Below are 17,064 nucleotides of genomic sequence, written 5' to 3' on the forward strand. Positions count from 1 at the left end.
GAGTCAATGGGGAGGCGAGATAGATTTAAGATAAAGGGAGCGAAAGATTGGTGGATCAATGAAAGAAAGGGGAGAAGGAAATAGTAGAAAGAGGAGAAGAGTGAAGTAGACGTAGATGTGGAAGATGGAAGGGGAGGAAGGAAAGTTAGAGAGAGAGAGAGAGAGAGAGAGAAAGTAAGAGACCAAAAGAGGAGAAAGAGGAGACAAGACAAGGACAGACAGACACAGAACAGAGACAGAGAGACAGAGACAGTCACGACAGAACAGCTACTGTTACTAGTGAGTGGTTAACCAAAAAAGCTGCAGGGCGATGCAAAGATGGACGGATTGGATGGCAGCACGAGGCCGTCTGGCTGGGACGGGTTACAGCCCTTGATTGGATGAGGCCATTGTACGATTACTGCGACTTTACAAGATTACCGGAAATCTACTAAATTCAATGATGAATGACGATATGCTCCCGTATTGATCTAAATATTTTAAGGTAATTTTTACTCCCTTCCTTCCTCTTTTTGTTTTAATTTCATTGCTTTATTTTGCGGGGGGGTCGCCATTTTTCCAATTCGGCCCTTTTTGGGTTCGCTAGTCCAAGTCCAGGAGTTGGCCTTGAGCAATGCGGGGGTTCGGGCGATCAGACACTGGGAAAACTTACTAAAAGTGCTCCATTTAATTTCGCCATTCAGCTTATCCGTCAGCTTCGGGCAAAATCACTAAAAAAAATAATTGCCGCTGTTTTGCAAGTCAACCTGACGATTATCTTACTTTGAAACATTTGATTGATTCAATAGAAGGACTGGAATTCCTTCAGGATCTTCTGCTTATTATTATTATTATATTTTTTCTCTCTCTCCCACCATCCTGGTCAGGGTTTGCCCTGGTTCCTGACTAACCGGCGGCCAGCAAGAACAAGAATAACCAGGCAAGTGATGTGATTTGCCCCACCTGCATCGGGCTTCCGAGAAGTGGACTGGAAGGGAACGGGAGACCCAGGTCTGGATGGATGGATGATATCAACCAGTGCCTTGGAGGGTTCCATTGAGAAAAAAAAAAACATCTTGCAAAAGAATAATTAATAATAACACAACGATGACAAAGGAATAAAAAGAAGGAAAATAGTAAAACAAGAATGGTCCAGAAGGTGAATAATCCGCGGAGAGCTTTCATGGAATGTTTCTGTTTGTCTGTCTTGCTTTTTTGCCTGTCTACTATTTCTGGGAATTTCTGTCGCAAAAGGACAAGTGTAGTTCCCAGTCCGTCGTCACCTGTTGGACTGATCATCCGTTCAGCAGTAGCCCACCAGTCCTGGTATGGATGGTGACACCCCAGACATTTTCCTTTTTCTAACATATTTCTTATTTTTTTTTCTCTTTTTTGTTTCTTTTTCTGCCTTGTTGTCTTTTTAAGAAACAGTTGAGACGGTCTAGAATAAAACGAAAAAGACTGTAAAAGATACTATGTCACAAGGTACAATGATCTCCGAAAAGAGAAAGAATAGGAAAAGAAATCCAACAGCTGACAATTATGATTTTCAGTCCCTCCAAAGAATCAGAGGAAACGAACTAATGCCAGTAATCGATCCATTGTGGTACCATGAGTGAATGACTGACTGACTGACTGACTTTCCCACCAAAAATCACTCACTCACTTTGCTGATCGGGGGTGCCCGCCCCGTGGCCATGACCATACGGTAATTTATTACGTTGCGATGGACCGGTCTAGGGCCTGCGGGTGGGGAGATGACATCATGGCGGATGACGGTACCATACGGGTGAGTGGCAGAGGGGCCGGGGAACTGCCACCCGGTTTGGAGTACCGGTAATGTAATATGACGGGGTCACGGCCTTATCTCGAGACCCCCTCCATGGCAGCCCAGCCAAGTTGCCTGCTCGGGTCTAGCGCCGTCAGGAGGCCCGAATCAGTTGATAGCGATTGCCGCCCATTGTTACAAATAGGAATGTGCCTGGCGTGTCGAGGGGGGTTATCAGAGGACAATTATCTAGTCAATAATCAGTTACAAAGTACTAACTAACTCTCTCGCTAGTGATCGGGATGTGGTGCGCTTGACTTACAAAGCAGCTCTCTACTATATCGGGATGCCTTTGAGAATGACCTACTCCTTTGTCCGTTGCAGTTACAATTGGCCGCCGTTTGAGCAGCAGAAACCATTCTGAATGGTCCCAAGAATAAAAAGAAAGGCCCTTGATTCTTCCATCGCAAGATTGACGAGGTTGCCCCAGGTCGCTAGCTACGCGTCAGTCGCTGTGTTATTGCTCTATCAGACGGGCCATGTCAATAGGTGATGCATGAGCTGATAAATCGGTGCTGACTTGGCTCTCTCACAGCATACCCAACGAGCAGCTCCGATTTCGCATTAACTTTATTCTTCGAGGTGCATTACCGACATGGAAGGTAGACACAAATTGCCAGCGTTTCGGATGGGGGCAATGCCACCAGCATAGCGTGATCTGTGCTTCGCTGTTGACACTGTGGCTATGAACAAACACGTCGCGTTGACAGATCAACAGCCAGGATTCGTCGTCGATTACAGATAAAGGAGTAGTTGAAGAAGGAATTGGAAGCTGATCCTTGACCGTTGGGATTTCAACCGCGCGGGGAATCTGGACACAATTGGGTATCTATATAGCAGCCAGCCATATTAACGCGAGGCCTTATAGAAGCACCTCAAAAGGTATGGTGTGATAGTTTTACTAAAGTTCGCAGGTGGCATGAGAAGTTTCAACCGGACGTGGGTTGACTTGCTCGGAGCATCAGCGGTAGTCCGGAGTAGCATCCGACCGATCCATTGACCTGTGATACGCGATGCTCTCTGCAGAAAAGTTACCACGAGCGTTGACCAGGTACATGAGAAGAGAACGACTAGTAAAGTAAGGTAAGCATCAAATCAGGATCGGCTTGTCGATCAGGCCTGAGGATTTCCGGTGATTCGATCCAACGGAAGAGGGTCACTTGCTCGGATTGCAGTGAGTGAGATGCGACCGTTGCTGCAGTACATCAGATGCCTTTCCACCCTCACTGATAATATGAAATGGTAATGAAAACGTCTACTGGCCAGACACTATAATGGGGCCCCTCTCGTTGGTATTCAGCAATGTAAAGCTAACTACGGAGTAGCTACAAAGTAGTACTTAACTGACCACATTCTACTGTCCAGACGCGCCCAACTGAACCCGAAGATAAGCCTCAGTAATTCTCCGGACAGCGAGAAGCTAATCTCCATCGCGCCTCTAGAACATTCAGAAACCAGCATCGTAGCTCTCCACCTTGCACATCATCCCCGAATAACCATGGATAGTCAACTCTCTTTCAAGCCCCAAAAAAAGGGACGGCCCTATACTTCAGGCACTGGTGTCTCCGATTGGCCGCAGCGGTGGTGGGTACACCAATCAATTTCCCACCGTGTGTCTATAGTAGAACCACTTCAAACTCCTCTCTTCCCCCCTCAAGCGCCCCTCCGAGAAAACTATTGAGATAGTCCCTATAATAAGACCCAAGCGAAATGCTTCACTCGCGCCTCCGCCCTCTCCCTCGTCGACATCCCCTCCCCAACTCCGAGGACTCTGCCCCTCGTCCCGACTTCGCCGACCCCGAGACTGAGGCCGACCCGGAGGAGTCCTCCGAAGATCTTTTCGCCGCATTTCTCCCACACCTGTTCCCAGATGATGCGCCCTCTTTCCACGGTGATCCAGGCCAGCATCTTCTCTACTCGTCTCCGCGCTATGGCGATCTCGAGATCATGGTGCCTTCGTACCCAACCCAGAGCGGCAAGCGCTCCCAGGAGGTAGCGGAGGGGCTGCCCCGCCCCGACGGCCAGGTCAACCATGTCGAAGAGGGCCGAAAGCTGTTTGCGCACTTCCTCTGGAGCGCGGCCATGGTTGTTGCCGAGGGGGTGGAGAAGGCAGATGAGCTGGAAGCTAGTGGTCAATTGAAGAGTTCGGATGAGATTGCCATGTGGAGGGTGAGGGGAGAGAGGGTGTTGGAACTAGGCGCTGGTCAGTTTCCTTTACTCCTTCTGAAGTATTCCTAAATTTCACTAGGTATAATACTAACAGTTCTTCAGGCGCCGCACTACCATCCGTCGTCTGCGCCCTCGCCCAAGCATCCACCGTAACAGCAACCGACCACCCCTCCTCCCCCGCCTTATCAGGCGCCATCAAATTCAACCTGGACCACAACCTACGCTCCCCCAAGGTGTCCTCAACCTCCACAACCGTGACAATCCAACCGCACGAATGGGGCACCCTAGAGACCGATCCCTGGGCCGTGCAAAACAAGGCCAGCTTCAACCGCATCGTGGCCGCAGACTGCTACTGGATGCGCTCGCAGCACGAGAACCTCGCGCGCACGATGTGCTGGTTCCTTGCCCCTGGCGGGCGCGTCTGGGTGGTGGCTGGATTTCATACTGGACGGGCGATTGTCGCAGGCTTTTTTGAGACGGCGGTGCAGGAGGGATTGGAGATTGAGCGGATCTACGAGCGGGATTTGATTGCGGGCCAGGAAGATGGACGCGAGGTGCGTCGCGAGTGGGTGGCGCAGAGGGAGGGAGAGGGGCCGGAGAATAGGAGACGGTGGTGTGTGGTTGCGCTTTTGAAGAAGAAAGATGAGTGAATGCCATCAACTATGCCAGAGGAGAGGGATGGATGGATAGATGTGCCATGATTAACGACAACGATACAGCATAGATATAACAGCGAGCCAGACATAGACATTCACATTTATCTTTTCTATACTAGTATTACCTCTATACCAAAGTAAATCAAAATCTAAACCAGGTTATACCCTCTGAAAACACACCGTACAAACACCCTGTCCTTCTCTCCCCCCGAACCTGAACCGAGGATACTCAACCCGTCCCCAAACCACCAACTTATCCTCCTCACCATCACCACCAGAAGAACCAGCACTAGTAGTAAACCAAGCAACAAGTTCCTCCTCCGTCCAATTACAACTAGTCACCACCACAAACCCACCCTTCCGCACCAACCCCCTCACAATCCCAGGATACCTCTCACACACCCTCCTCTGAATAGTCTTCCCGGACGCATGACCATCCTGCCCATCAGGTATAACCTCATCCGACAACGAAACCGCATCAAACGTCCCCTTATCCAGCACGATATCAAACCCGCCTTTATCATACGGGAACCAATCAACCTTTCCCCCAGAAGAAGAAGAAGCGGTATCATGCACATCCCCATGCAAAATATCCCACTCCTCAAACCGAATATTCGTATCTCCACCCTCCCCTTCCCCCTTACCCTCCTCCTCCTCATCAGAATCCGACAAATAAGCCGAATGAATCCTCAACCTCTGCAACTCCCTCGCCAACTCCACACTTCTAATCGAGTAATCAATCCCCACCATGGCACCTTTATACCCGCCTCTTTTTCTCAGTAGGGCCAGCATGCTCCCGTTACCGGTGCCGAGGTCGAGGATACTTGGCTGGTCACTACCCTCCTCCTTCTCCTTCTCCTTCTCCTTCTTCTCATTATTATCGGAGGAGGAGGATGATGATGGAGGAGGGAGTGTGTTCACCGGCGCAAGCGGAAACTCCTCATCCGTGAGGAACTGCAGCACTTTATCCGGGGCATTATGTTCCGAGAACCACGATGTGCCGGGGTCGGAGTCGTCGTCTATATCATCTTCGGATTCTTCATCTTCATCGGAGGTGTTGGGGTTGGGGTTAGAGGTAGGTTTTGTGGTGGTGGTGGTGTGTTTTGTGGAGAGGTGGGAGAGGGTGCGTGCGTAGAAGGTTTCCCAGCTGTAATTGAATTAGAACATTATTATGAGTAGAGGTATAGAACTTGGTTTTGGGGTTGTGGGTATAGATATGGTGGTTGATGATCGATGTTGATATATGGGTTGTTGGAATTCTTCATGAGGGGTAGCGGGGTAGGTAGATTGAAAACTTCGTTGCTTTCGTCTCCGGGTGGATGCTGGCTGCTGCTGCTGCTGCTGCTACTTACTAGTCCTTTGTGCCTAGTTCGCTAGGCGAGAGATGCGCCGGATGGCTGTCGTCGGCCATACTTCCAACTGTTCTTGTGTTCTGATTTGGAGGCAGATTGACTGTGTCGAAAATTCATAAGTCTAACCCGCATGACGTTGAACGCCAGCCGCTCGGCACTCGGCCCGCTTAAAACCCGCTACTACAAAGTAGACTCCATACTAACTACAACCTACATTACATACACTGCTACTGGTGTATAAAGTTCTGTTAAACTTGATTCAATCACTAGCCCCAGGGTATTTCGCAGCTGAAATGCCAAATATCGACAACACAGAATGAGTGGACGAATACACGGGGTGCATCACAAACGAACAGTAATAATATTACAAGTTACCAGGCAACTCTTCGCCGCCCTTTATCATCTTTTTAACACCCAGGACGCCGGTTGACCAAACGCATGCAATGTCGACGCACGGCCTTGAATGCAACATGGACCGCTGGTTGACCAAGGGAATGAAAATTGCACAGTGGCAGATGTATGAACGAAAGAATAACGACCGTAAGCCCGCTTTGGTCATCAAGTCATCAAATCAGGAGGGAAAAGAAAAAAAGGGAAATGGTAGAAGCGAATAGAAAGAGAAGAAATGCCACCACAGCTGAAAGATGGAATGACGGTAGATCGAGTAGATCATAATGAAAAGCTGTAGAGATGGGACAAGGTCAACACGAGTAAACCTCAGGTGTATATGGTCATGGAATCATTTCTTGGACGGGGCTCCCGGAAGCCCGTCCTCAAGACAAGCTGTCTTGGACATTATGGCGGAAATTACAGAAACTCATCAATATTCCTCATGATCAGGCGCTCATTGCCTGGAGGCGGTGATCGAGGGTCTGCAACTCGCGACCCAAACCGCAGCCCGTGTGGACCGTCGTCCTCGAGGCAGTCAGCAATAGAATGCGAAAGAGGCGGGGCCAGAAATCCAGTGGTTCGCGGTGAGAAAAGGGAGCTCATTCCATCCGGCATGTCTTGCACGAAGACATCCGTCTTGGCCAGAGAACATGGCCCGCCTTCGGGACGCCACGAAGGCGCAGTATATTCTGATTGTAGAGTTTTGCCCGTCGGCCCCAGGTGATAAGTAGCCTGCCGGAACGGAAGTGGCCGGGGAGACAAGCTACGCTTGTGTGACAGCGACTGAGAGAAGCCTAGATTCTCTATCGACAGAGGCGTCGTCTGATTTGAGGACACCGAAAGAGAGCTCATCGACGCCTGCGAAAGGCCATTAGACGAAGCTTGCTCCGCATCCGAGCTGCCACTCATAAATCCCGGCGTGCTCGCTTCTGATATGTCCGTCCTCGCTGTTTGTGGTGGCTGAGGCTCGGAGCACCTGCGCGCCCCTCCGACAAACCATTCCTCCGGGGCCGCTTTCGAGAGCTTGCCGCGGATTAGCCGAGAACGAAAGTCCGTCAGCTGGTAGATCAGACTCATGTTGGGGCTGACCCAGCGACTGCGTTCTTTAACAAGCTCGTAGACCGAGTTGAAATCCAACTGTCGGTTTTTGTAGAGGCCATAGGCGATAACCAACGATGCCGATCGACTAGCTCCAAGCTGGCAGTGGATGAGTACTTTTTTCCCTTCAAATATCCGAGAATCGATCAACTCGCAGAGCGGGAATAGATCATCCAGGATCTCGGAGTTGTGGTCCCAACCGACATGAACATATTCCGGTCCAGATGACTCGTTCTGAGGTGTGGCAGGCGAAGATTCGACATTTGGGGGGTATTCGAAGGCAGACTTGAAGGATGCATCGGACATGGCCGTCCATGGTTCGCCAGTCGACAGTCGCTTCGTACTTGCCGATCCATTGCGCAGGGTGCTGACCACCGTGCCGGTGCTACCAGCAGTCGCCGTGAAGGGATTTGCCACCTCCTTGGCCACGTTGACGACCACATCAAATTGTGAAGCTTCTTGCGCGGTCGGCTCCAGGTACAGAAAGACGCCAGAGTCATAGATTTGGATCGGTCCATTCGGATAGCCTCGCTCGTTGCGCCGCGTCGACTCTCTCGAGTCGAGGTGATCATCCTCCTCTTCCAATTCATGCAGCACTTCCGACCCTTCGTCGGGCACCGTTTGCAGAGGGGAGAGGTTGCTCTCTGACGCACCCGACGGTCGCCGTGCGCCATGATGGGTCATCGGTCGGGGTAGTTGCATGCCACCCTTCGGGCCGAATGAGGGGGAAAACACCGAAGTGAGGGACGGGGAGGACTCGGTGTGGCGCAAAGCGTGCGGAGTCGGCGGCACATCGTTACCGTTGCTTGAAAATGACCGATCAAACCCGGGAGTGCGTATCGTAAGATTGGCGGGCTTGCGGCGCATGCCCTTCGGAGGCACATGAATCGGGGAAGGCGGGGCAGAAAGATGGTGTTGGGAGGTGGTTTCTACAACAGAAGCCGTTGCAATAGGTGGGCGTGAACCTTGAGAGGGCAGAGGCATCCTCAGAGAAAGATTCTTGAGGTTGCGTGCGCGCCTGCCGGGGGAGTCGGGCCGTGCGACATTTTGGCTATCCGTTGAGGGTTTCGAGTCGCTGGTTGGAGCCGCCGAGTGCGTTTGGCACTCGGCCTTGTGGGCAACGGGCATAAAGGCAGGATATGATAACGGCATCGATGACGGAGATTCGGGCGAGGAACTCGGGGAGGTATCCACGGCCGAAGGAGGATCGAAAGTGGAGATGGTGGTAGTGGGCAACGAATCAGTGGAGCCTGATGTCATCGACGATATACTTTCGCGATGCTGAAAGGGAAGTGGGCGTCGCGATGTGTTGACTGTGACATTGGTCGGAACCCTTAGTGGTTTGACTAGTGAAGTTCGGCCCTTCGGGTCGAGGAACTCGGGCGACCTCCCAAACACAGACATAAAAGAAGGGAACGAATCCGGGGCTGACGGTGAGCTGGTTTGCACAGGCATGGTGAGGCCCGGGGAGGAGGGAGATGAGGAGGTACACCTGCGTTTGAAAGGGGACACCCTCTCAGGATCGCAGCTGCTATAGATCGTTGGCGCGAATAGTGTAGCCGTAGCACAAGTATTGCCACCAGCCCGGGGAAGACAAGATAGAGTCGCACTTGCTACCAGCGCAAATGACCTTTTGGACAGAGGACAATCAGCTTCCATGGTTCAGCTTATGTTGACCTTCGATGGTATGAGGCAAGCACGGCTGCAAGGAGGGTGAAACCAGAATGGCGATCGGCCAGCTTGAAATGAAACCAAGAGAGCTACCGGCGGTTGTGGAGAGAACCAGGGGAGAAGCAGCAGCAGATGATGGATAGAACGATGGGACGAAAGCCATTCACAGAGGGGTCCCAACAAGGTCCGAGACTGGGAACATACCAAGGAATGCCGCAAGAGAACTGTTGCCTCTTTGGAGGATGTTGTCAGTGACAGGCGTAAAAGGATTGTTATTGATAAACGTCAACGGGAAGCAAGAACGGCGACATGGATAGAAGTCGAAATCGAGAAGTCACAATTAAGATGAAGGAGGGAACGACAAGAACCAGAAAAGAAAAAGGAATAAAAAATAAAAAGAAAATAAGCAGAAAACCAGGGAGGGTCTCTGGATAGTGATGGAGGGCACAATGCAACTGGGAGGAATAGCCGCCCGGTGATTGTGTGGGCAGTCGTTCCTCCGGGGAATGACGAAAGAAGCAGCAGTTGTGGGAGGGTCTCGGTCACAGGGAAGAAGAGGAGAGGGAAGGGAGCAAAGAACGACTGCCCACCCACCCAAAAGAAAATAAAAGCAGGCTTGTGGATAAAGAAGCAAGTCCCCTGTGATGAGGGAGGGGAAGGGAGAGGGGGTGTCTTTTTAGTGAAAAAGAAAAAAAGGAAGGAAAAGGAAGGTAAGAAGAAGAGGAGAGGGGAAAAAGGTAGAAGAGGGGAAAGGGAAAAGAGAAGATCGAGGGCGAAAGAGAGAGAGAGAGAGAGAGTAGTAAGAGAGCGAGAGGGAGAGTAGTAGCAAGCGCGTAAAAGAGTGAGCGCGCGCGCAAGAGAGAGAGTGTGTGAGAGAGTGACAGAGCACGAAGTACTACTACTAGACTAGAGCCTGTCTCTCCCGATGGCAGGCACCACAGCAGCAAGCAACAGCAACAGCAACAGCACAAGCAGCAAGTTCTTTTAGTGGCGGCAGTCACAGCAACGGCAGCAAATAATAAGCAACCGAACCCACCCGAGCGCTAAGAATAAACCACCGCACGGTATGGGAAAAGACGCCGTGACTTGCCAGACTTGTAAGAGAGTCAAAAAAGTAAAAAAACGTAAAATGGTTGCAGTTCGTTTTGGGACGGGAAAGGGAAAGGGCGGATGTCCTGATTGGGTCCGGCCGGCCGTGTTGCTGTCAACCAGCCAATCACCATCCTTGACGCTGTGAAAGTGGATACCCAACAGCCCCATTTGGCCAGTGGGTGTCACCCAATCAACGCCCGGTCGAAGCAGAACATCCAGCGTCTGCAGCTCTAAATTTAGCCGCCCGGGTTGGTGTGCAAAGGCTGGAATGTGCATCATGGGCGCCAAAAGCACGCAAATCAGATGCCAGATTCATCCCAACAGCGGCATGTCAGAGCCACCCCATCCCAGCATCCTCCTCCATGCTTTCCTCCTCTTCCTTCCCTTCTTCCCCCTCCTCCATCCTGGTCGTGGCAAGTAACCAGTCAGGTTGGCCCCATCGCCCGGGGGATGAAGGGAACGGAAGGAATTGGACGGGAAAAACTGGGAAGTGATGGTCGAGTGGGTAAGGTTCCGATACGGCGACAAGGGGGTGGAGAACAGTCATGAAAATCAACTGGGGGGAGGTTCCTCTCCAACATCATGAGTTGCAATCGTGACGGGGCATTTTCTTTTCGGGTCTCTCTGTGCTCTTTCGCTCTTTCGCTCTTTCGCTCTCTCGCTCTCTTACTCACTCTCACTCAATCTCTCAATCTCTCATTCTCTCTCTCTCTCTCTCTCTCTCTCTCTCCCACTTCCCAACTCTGAGTTTTGGTCGACTCAGTCGAGGTCTTCCCCAATTCCACATTGGGGTCCTCTTCGGAGAAGTCAGGTGCAGGAGAAAAGCAATCGATTAATTGGAAAAGGAAGGTAAAAGAAAAAGTAAAATGGTCTCCACAATAGGGTGCCACTGGGAAGGCTGCAAACGATAGTTGGTCCAGGAACAAACCAACAGAGGCAGTGAAGTGCGATGGGGGGACTAGTGTGAAAGGACCCAGAGATGACATAAACCCAGGAAGAAGAGGAAAGCAGCAACGTAACCGGAACATGGACGACAGTAGAAAAGGATAATAATAATGGAATAAAAATAAAACAGTTGTATACATACCTGTAGAGCTCTTCCTTTTGCTTGAAGGAGATGGTCCGTTCAGCCTCAACAGAAACCGGAGGTGAGGCTTGGGATCAAATATGCCGGTGAGAATAGTGACTCCAGGAAGAATTTCAATCCGTACACCGGTCAAACAATTGCAGAGCTCGTAGCGACGGTAGCTCTGGGCGTACAACAATAAGGAGTGTGGTCAATCGGTCAGGGTAGAAAAGATCAGAAGAAAAGAAAAGGTTAAGAAGACTTCCAGAAGTCACACAGAAGAATAAAAAAGACTGTCTGTTTAACCCACGAGGGTAATAATAATCAGACAGACCCGGCAGGATACGTATCCAAGCAACCTTCTGCACACACACACAACAATAATAATACCGTATTGGGGGAGGGTGTCCGACCCGCTGGGGAAGTGCACGGTTCGCGCAGGAAGGTTGTTTGCTGGATGCTTAATCAAAGGGTTCTTTGTGGTCAAGCCGGCTTGAGAGAGAAGACAACAACGAAGAGATGAAAAAAAAAAAAAAAAAAGCACGGGCAAACCCCTCCAAAACAAACCGGACGAGATAAAGCAGACTGCAAGAGATCAGAACTTAAGAGTACACAACTTTGAGGGGTAGAATCGCTTTTTTACTAGATGCGGATGGCGATTCAGCAGGGACCTCTCTCTGGCATCGAGCCTATGAGAAACAGGTAACGGCGCGGAGGGTCACAGGCTAAGGTGAAACGCAAAGGCTGACTTGACTGGGGCTAAGTTGAAGCGATCCACCATCCCAGACAAGCCCCTGGAAACGGTGGACCGTCCGTTATGGGCAGTGTGGGACGAGGAGAAACCGCGGCACGGTTGGTGCTTAGTACTCCGCCGCAACGAAAGAGAGTCCGAATTTCTGGATGATTTGTTATGGTTCGTTTAGCGGGATGTATCATCTCACGGTTTCAACCAGCGCGGTCGACAACCACAAGTCCCCGTATCAACCATCTCGGGCACACCCAAGGATATACCACACAGCTCCGGACCTACAAACCTCGCCATCGGCCACTGCAGCTGAAACACGCAGCCAAAAGAGGGCGCGCGCTAAGTCAAACCAATGGGGACGGCGGTGGAGGGGTTCAGCCCGGCTTGAAACACGCCAATCCAATGCTAAGCCACTAGTCCGCCTCCGGATGGGGCTCGCAGTCACGTGTGCGACATCCTCCGTCACACGCTGCCCGCCTATCAAACACTTGCGACCGTGGACGATCACAACGCCCGCTTGACGTGATTGAATTTGAGCCGGCTAACTATGGTCACAAAATTTTCACTGACGATGGGTGGGTGTACGCAATGATGTTCGTCTGAATGCTCAGACCTGAGGTCAATCATGGGGGTTTTGTTGTTCAATGACGTGCACTGCATTGCGTCGTTAATTACCAGGATCCTGTCGGTAAACCACGACTGTCTACGGCTGACCGAAGACTGCCGCGCTTACGGCTCCTCAAAAATAGAAACTAGTAGCAGCTGTAGTGCTACCCTGTCAGACCGTCAACCCTCACCAATCTCGCAGTTCTACCTGCCTTTCTACGAGCCAATACCCCATGGATTTGCACAAACTGTCCTTGCAACTGATGTCACAGATTTATAGACAATTGATGAAACTTGACCCTTCTGGTCCCAATCCCACGTGGCAGCAATGTCTATCTGAGACTATGGGGCCAGGGCTCTCTCCTCTGGTTACTGGTTGGAGCCATAGAACTTGGACCGCCCGTTCGGCATCACGTCGGTGATTGCTGTGGGGAGGGTTTGATTATGAAGTACGTGGGCGAAAATTTCCCCTCGCCAACTAACTTACTCTTTCGTCAGTTATCTCTCCTTTTGTCATTATTGTTGACTAATCGGTTGCGCACATAGTTAACTAACTAGGTAATTCTAGGCAGCACGAAAATTACAGAATAAAGTGGAATAGGTCGCCTTGAAGCTGGAGCTCCCTGGCGACCACGATCTGCTGCCGATGACAGAGCTGGCCCTAATCCGAGCAGCTAGACACGCTAATGTGAAACAGGTCCCTCAGATAGATTGTTTCGACAGAATAGCCTCGCAGCTTGCGCACTGAATCATTTGACGTTTGGATCCTAATCTTGTTGGAGGAGCTACCCCAACCAACAAGCTCTGTCCAGGTGCTTGCGGAACCAGGTTGGTTGGAGATTTGGGCGGTGCTGTTTCGTCTCAACCACATAGCAACTCTCTCGTGGACGGAATCTACCGAGTCGGTCACTGATCCTGAGCACTCCTTTGTACATGACACATGACAGCGTTTCCTGCCGTTGGTACCGGCCTGCACGGTCTGTTCCGCTCCACTGCAGCGCTGCTACCTCATCGGCTAATGCCATGATACCTTGATAGAGCTATATTGGCTGCCGATCTGTTTTGATTCGAGCTATGATACCCAAGCGAGGTGCCTCAGTTCACACTTGTTCGGATGTAACCGATGAAAGGGTCCTAGCTACTCAATGTCAAAGAGACAGCAAATCAATGCGTCGTTGCCTCATACATCTCGCAACAGGCTGCGTGGTAGATGAGCTAATGATTCGTCATGGTTCGCTTGAATTCGAGATCTTAACACGATCAACTGCTGTAGCACGGTCGCTGCACCAATCGTAGATCTAAAGGATTCGGCCGTAGTAGTCCTTGCTCGCTTTTCGGGATCGGGGTGCCATAGGCTAGAACGCGGTCTATGGCTGGCCCTCATTTATGTCCAATACGGGAGAAACTTAGACCGGATAAATTAGATTGATGTCCTAAGCCTGCTTCGGCCTAATCTCAAAGGGCCGCGGTCACCTGGGCTGCTGTCCGAGACGTTGGCATTCAAGCCGGACGTACAGTAGTGAACGCATGCAAACGAGCAGTCACGAGAGATGTCCAGGATTGAATTGACATTGTGACTTCCACTGTTAAGCTCGATCCAGGAGAGATGAAAGAGTCCGTCTCTGGACTAAACATTACGGCTGTTGTCATGATTGGAGTAGTACAGGATGATCTATGGTGTAGTGGGTAGAATCCCCTCGATGGTTTGACATAGAGCATTCCTATAATGGCTCGCAACTCGAGGCTGAAGGCGGCCCTTCAGATGGATAAATAGAAACAGCCATTCAATAAACTCTTTTGCTTTCTAATCTGAGTGTTTTTTTACTCGAATTTGTGTGCGACTGCCAGTGTGCGTCGACTATAAGACATCTTTACCGATCAAAACATGAAGATAGCGAGCTTGACAGTGATCCAACCACGGGACATTGAGAGTGAACCATGGTTGACTCCCTACAAGGTATGATGTCTTACTGGCGAAATTTTCACAGAAGGGAGACAACACAGAAATTTCTGGAGTATAGCCCTTCCACACGGACCATGAGGATCGTTGCTAAGCGAAGAGCGTAGGGTTGAAACTGGACCGTTGAAAGGGGAGATACAAGTTTAGATATGGCCAGTCTTGAACCCGATTTAGAGAGTTGATATCGGAAGGGTTTCAAAATGCAGGGAAACCCAGCCTCAATCCGATCTGAAAGACTTGGAGATGATATCACAGATCCGTCTTCGACAGATGTTATTCTCCGGTCTGACGCCTCCTCCGTCCCTCTCCGTCTCTCTGTCTCTCTCTCTCTCTCTTTTGCTCCTTCTCCCCACTGGCCTCTTTCGATCCCGTCCTTGACCAGCTCAAGCAGGTTAGCAGTTACAGAGTTGCCCAGCCACCCGCCAGCAACCGTTCCGTCCGCCGTTTTATGTTCGAGTTTTAGTATCGAATTGACCTCCTGTCCACTTTTATTCCCTGGCGTCCCAGGAATTTCCCCTCTTTTCCTTCGCCCTTGGAGCCTCAAGGCGAGTCAGTTATAATTAGTAGTACGTAGATAGGAGAAGAGAGAGATCGCATGGTAGATATTTTTAATTTGCGCATCGTAACCAGTATAATAATAATATATGATGTCCACCCCATAGGTCCACTTCATTGAACAGATCATATTATTTTCTCTCTTTTTTTTCCCTCACTCCGTGTTTTTTTCTTTTTCGTCTATTTGTTTGAGATTAATTTCCCCAGTGTCAGTTGCCTCGGATCGCCTCAGGATTCCGAGTGTATGACTGGAGGAAACGACCATCCAAGTGATTGATCGAACAATGCGTGTGGATGCCTGACCGGGTGGTGCAGTTGCAGATGTCCCCAGACGCAGCAGGAGCTGGCAATGCAGCCTCTCCTCCTCCCCTCCCCTCCACCTCCTCTTCCTCCTCCTTCTCCTCATCTCCAGCAGACCATCGTTTCAACACTCGACGCCGGCGAAAAACCGAATCCGCGGTGCACCCGCTCATCCATGTATCGCTCGAGGACCCGTCGGCTTCACTGTGTCGCCGTTCGATCGTGAATCGGGCCCGAACCATTACTTTCAGTGCTGGAGCGACGTCAGAGTCAAACCCAAATCTGACCGAGTCTTCATCCCCTCAACGAGTCACTCGTCCGGACGGAAGCCCGAGAACTCCGCCGGAATCCCAGGGAAGCCAGCCTCGAGCTCGAGTGCTCGCCCCGAGCCTGCGTAGTTCCGCCGTGGCCACCATGATGTTGCGAGCGGACGATCCCCGTGACGCGGGCAAAGCAGCCGCGCTAACAAGCCCATCCGCCGGCGCCAGCGACTCCCCTTCAGCACCGACAACAACAACACCAAGCGCTCCCATTGCCTCTTCTTCGCCATCGGCTTCCACCCCCGTTGCGTCGCATCTCCCCTCCTCCTCCGTGCCGCCCGTCCCTCGCCTCCCGCAGAGCCGTTTCAGCTTCGAATATCAGTATCCCCTGCGCAAGCGAGCCCTGACGTCGCACCTCAGCGCGGCCGCCTCTGTGCTGAACGGCGACGACACGCCCCCGGGTCCCGACCCGTCCCCTACTCCCCAGCGCACTTTCTTGTATGACAGCCCCCGGCGCTCTGTCCCCAACTTCCATCTGTCCCACCTTCGCGATCAGGCGCTGCTGAATTCGCAACCACCGTCACCGCGGCGGGCCTTAGAAAAGGAAAGCGACGCCGCGCTGCCCCTGGACGCCAACTCGACTGTCCGTGTGTTGAGTCCCAATGCAACGAAGCGTCGAAAGTCGTCCCTTTACGCTCAGCAGTCGATTTCGGACGTGAACAGCATCATGCCATCATCCACCGTGACATACTCCCAAGGGAGATTGCTGGCTGACGAGCGCAATCGCGCCATGAACGGCCTGGACCGTCAGGGTGACGGCAATAAAACCCCAGTCGCGGACGATTTTCGCTCCAAAAGTGAGGATGTATTTTTGAATATCGCAAGGTCGGACTCCGACCGTCGTGAGTCGCTGGGGCGCTCAGAACTCCGGCGCGTAAGTAACACCAGATCTGTGATTCCTGTCAATAAATTGGTATCTTGTAGACTGACCAGGCAATTGTAACGAACTTACAGTCGCGATTCAGAATGTCCGGTAGTGCGCTCCGTTCTCCAACCTCTCGGGTTGCCGAACAGACCCCTTCTCCCGAGCAACTTCGCTTGAATACCTACGACAGCCCCTTGCATTCCCAAAATGATCCTCCCTCCACCCCCCACACCTCTGTACCATACTCTTACTCGGCGTCCGCCCATCCACTGGATGAACACAGTCGTTCCTCCTCTTTGGCGTATGCTTCTGGCTCAAGATCTACCATTGGCCTCCCTCGAAGCCGATTGGGTCGCACCAGTCCAGAACCCTCCCCATACAGCCCTGAATCGCACCTCGAAAGACGAGGCTC

The 17,064-nt window shown here is 51.4% G+C and overlaps 7 protein-coding genes across 7 annotated transcripts; 3 read left to right on the forward strand and 4 right to left on the reverse strand.

The window, feature by feature from the left end:
• Positions 1 to 1,705: 1,705 nt before the first annotated feature.
• Positions 1,706 to 2,171, forward strand: An07g07070 (uncharacterized protein; the record flags this gene model as incomplete). The annotated part of the gene is made up of 3 exons (XM_059748566.1): positions 1,706 to 1,815; positions 1,897 to 1,956; positions 2,012 to 2,171. 3 exons carry the CDS (start codon positions 1,706 to 1,708, stop codon positions 2,169 to 2,171), a joined length of 330 nt encoding a protein of 109 aa, XP_059600996.1.
• A 104-nt stretch (positions 2,172 to 2,275) lies between these two features.
• Positions 2,276 to 3,238, reverse strand: An07g07080 (hypothetical protein; the record flags this gene model as incomplete). Its single annotated transcript, XM_059748567.1, has 5 exons — positions 2,276 to 2,331; positions 2,399 to 2,636; positions 2,747 to 2,825; positions 2,968 to 3,033; positions 3,123 to 3,238. The coding sequence occupies 5 exons, from the start codon at positions 3,236 to 3,238 to the stop codon at positions 2,276 to 2,278; spliced, it is 555 nt and encodes a 184-aa protein (XP_059600997.1).
• Positions 3,239 to 3,517: 279 nt separating this feature from the next.
• On the forward strand, positions 3,518 to 4,626 carry An07g07090 (uncharacterized protein; the record flags this gene model as incomplete). The annotated part of the gene is made up of 2 exons (XM_001391746.1): positions 3,518 to 4,010; positions 4,079 to 4,626. 2 exons carry the CDS (start codon positions 3,518 to 3,520, stop codon positions 4,624 to 4,626), a joined length of 1,041 nt encoding a protein of 346 aa, XP_001391783.1.
• A 165-nt stretch (positions 4,627 to 4,791) lies between these two features.
• On the reverse strand, positions 4,792 to 6,043 carry An07g07100 (uncharacterized protein; the record flags this gene model as incomplete). Its single annotated transcript, XM_001391747.1, has 2 exons — positions 4,792 to 5,779; positions 5,985 to 6,043. The coding sequence occupies 2 exons, from the start codon at positions 6,041 to 6,043 to the stop codon at positions 4,792 to 4,794; spliced, it is 1,047 nt and encodes a 348-aa protein (XP_001391784.1).
• A 748-nt stretch (positions 6,044 to 6,791) lies between these two features.
• On the reverse strand, positions 6,792 to 8,927 carry An07g07110 (uncharacterized protein; the record flags this gene model as incomplete). The annotated part of the gene is made up of 2 exons (XM_059748568.1): positions 6,792 to 7,706; positions 7,845 to 8,927. 2 exons carry the CDS (start codon positions 8,925 to 8,927, stop codon positions 6,792 to 6,794), a joined length of 1,998 nt encoding a protein of 665 aa, XP_059600998.1.
• A 202-nt stretch (positions 8,928 to 9,129) lies between these two features.
• Positions 9,130 to 12,007, forward strand: An07g07120 (uncharacterized protein; the record flags this gene model as incomplete). Its single annotated transcript, XM_059748569.1, has 12 exons — positions 9,130 to 9,157; positions 9,259 to 9,390; positions 9,587 to 9,811; positions 10,030 to 10,121; positions 10,356 to 10,414; positions 10,498 to 10,664; positions 10,746 to 10,801; positions 10,999 to 11,046; positions 11,118 to 11,179; positions 11,350 to 11,479; positions 11,705 to 11,746; positions 11,948 to 12,007. The coding sequence occupies 12 exons, from the start codon at positions 9,130 to 9,132 to the stop codon at positions 12,005 to 12,007; spliced, it is 1,101 nt and encodes a 366-aa protein (XP_059600999.1).
• Positions 12,008 to 12,161: 154 nt separating this feature from the next.
• An07g07130 (hypothetical protein) lies at positions 12,162 to 12,706 on the reverse strand (the record flags this gene model as incomplete). Its single annotated transcript, XM_059748570.1, has 3 exons — positions 12,162 to 12,197; positions 12,336 to 12,587; positions 12,617 to 12,706. The coding sequence occupies 3 exons, from the start codon at positions 12,704 to 12,706 to the stop codon at positions 12,162 to 12,164; spliced, it is 378 nt and encodes a 125-aa protein (XP_059601000.1).
• Positions 12,707 to 17,064: the final 4,358 nt, after the last annotated feature.

Source organism: Aspergillus niger, assembly GCF_000002855.4.
Source record: "Aspergillus niger supercontig An07".
Lineage (NCBI taxonomy): Eukaryota > Fungi > Ascomycota > Eurotiomycetes > Eurotiales > Aspergillaceae > Aspergillus > Aspergillus niger.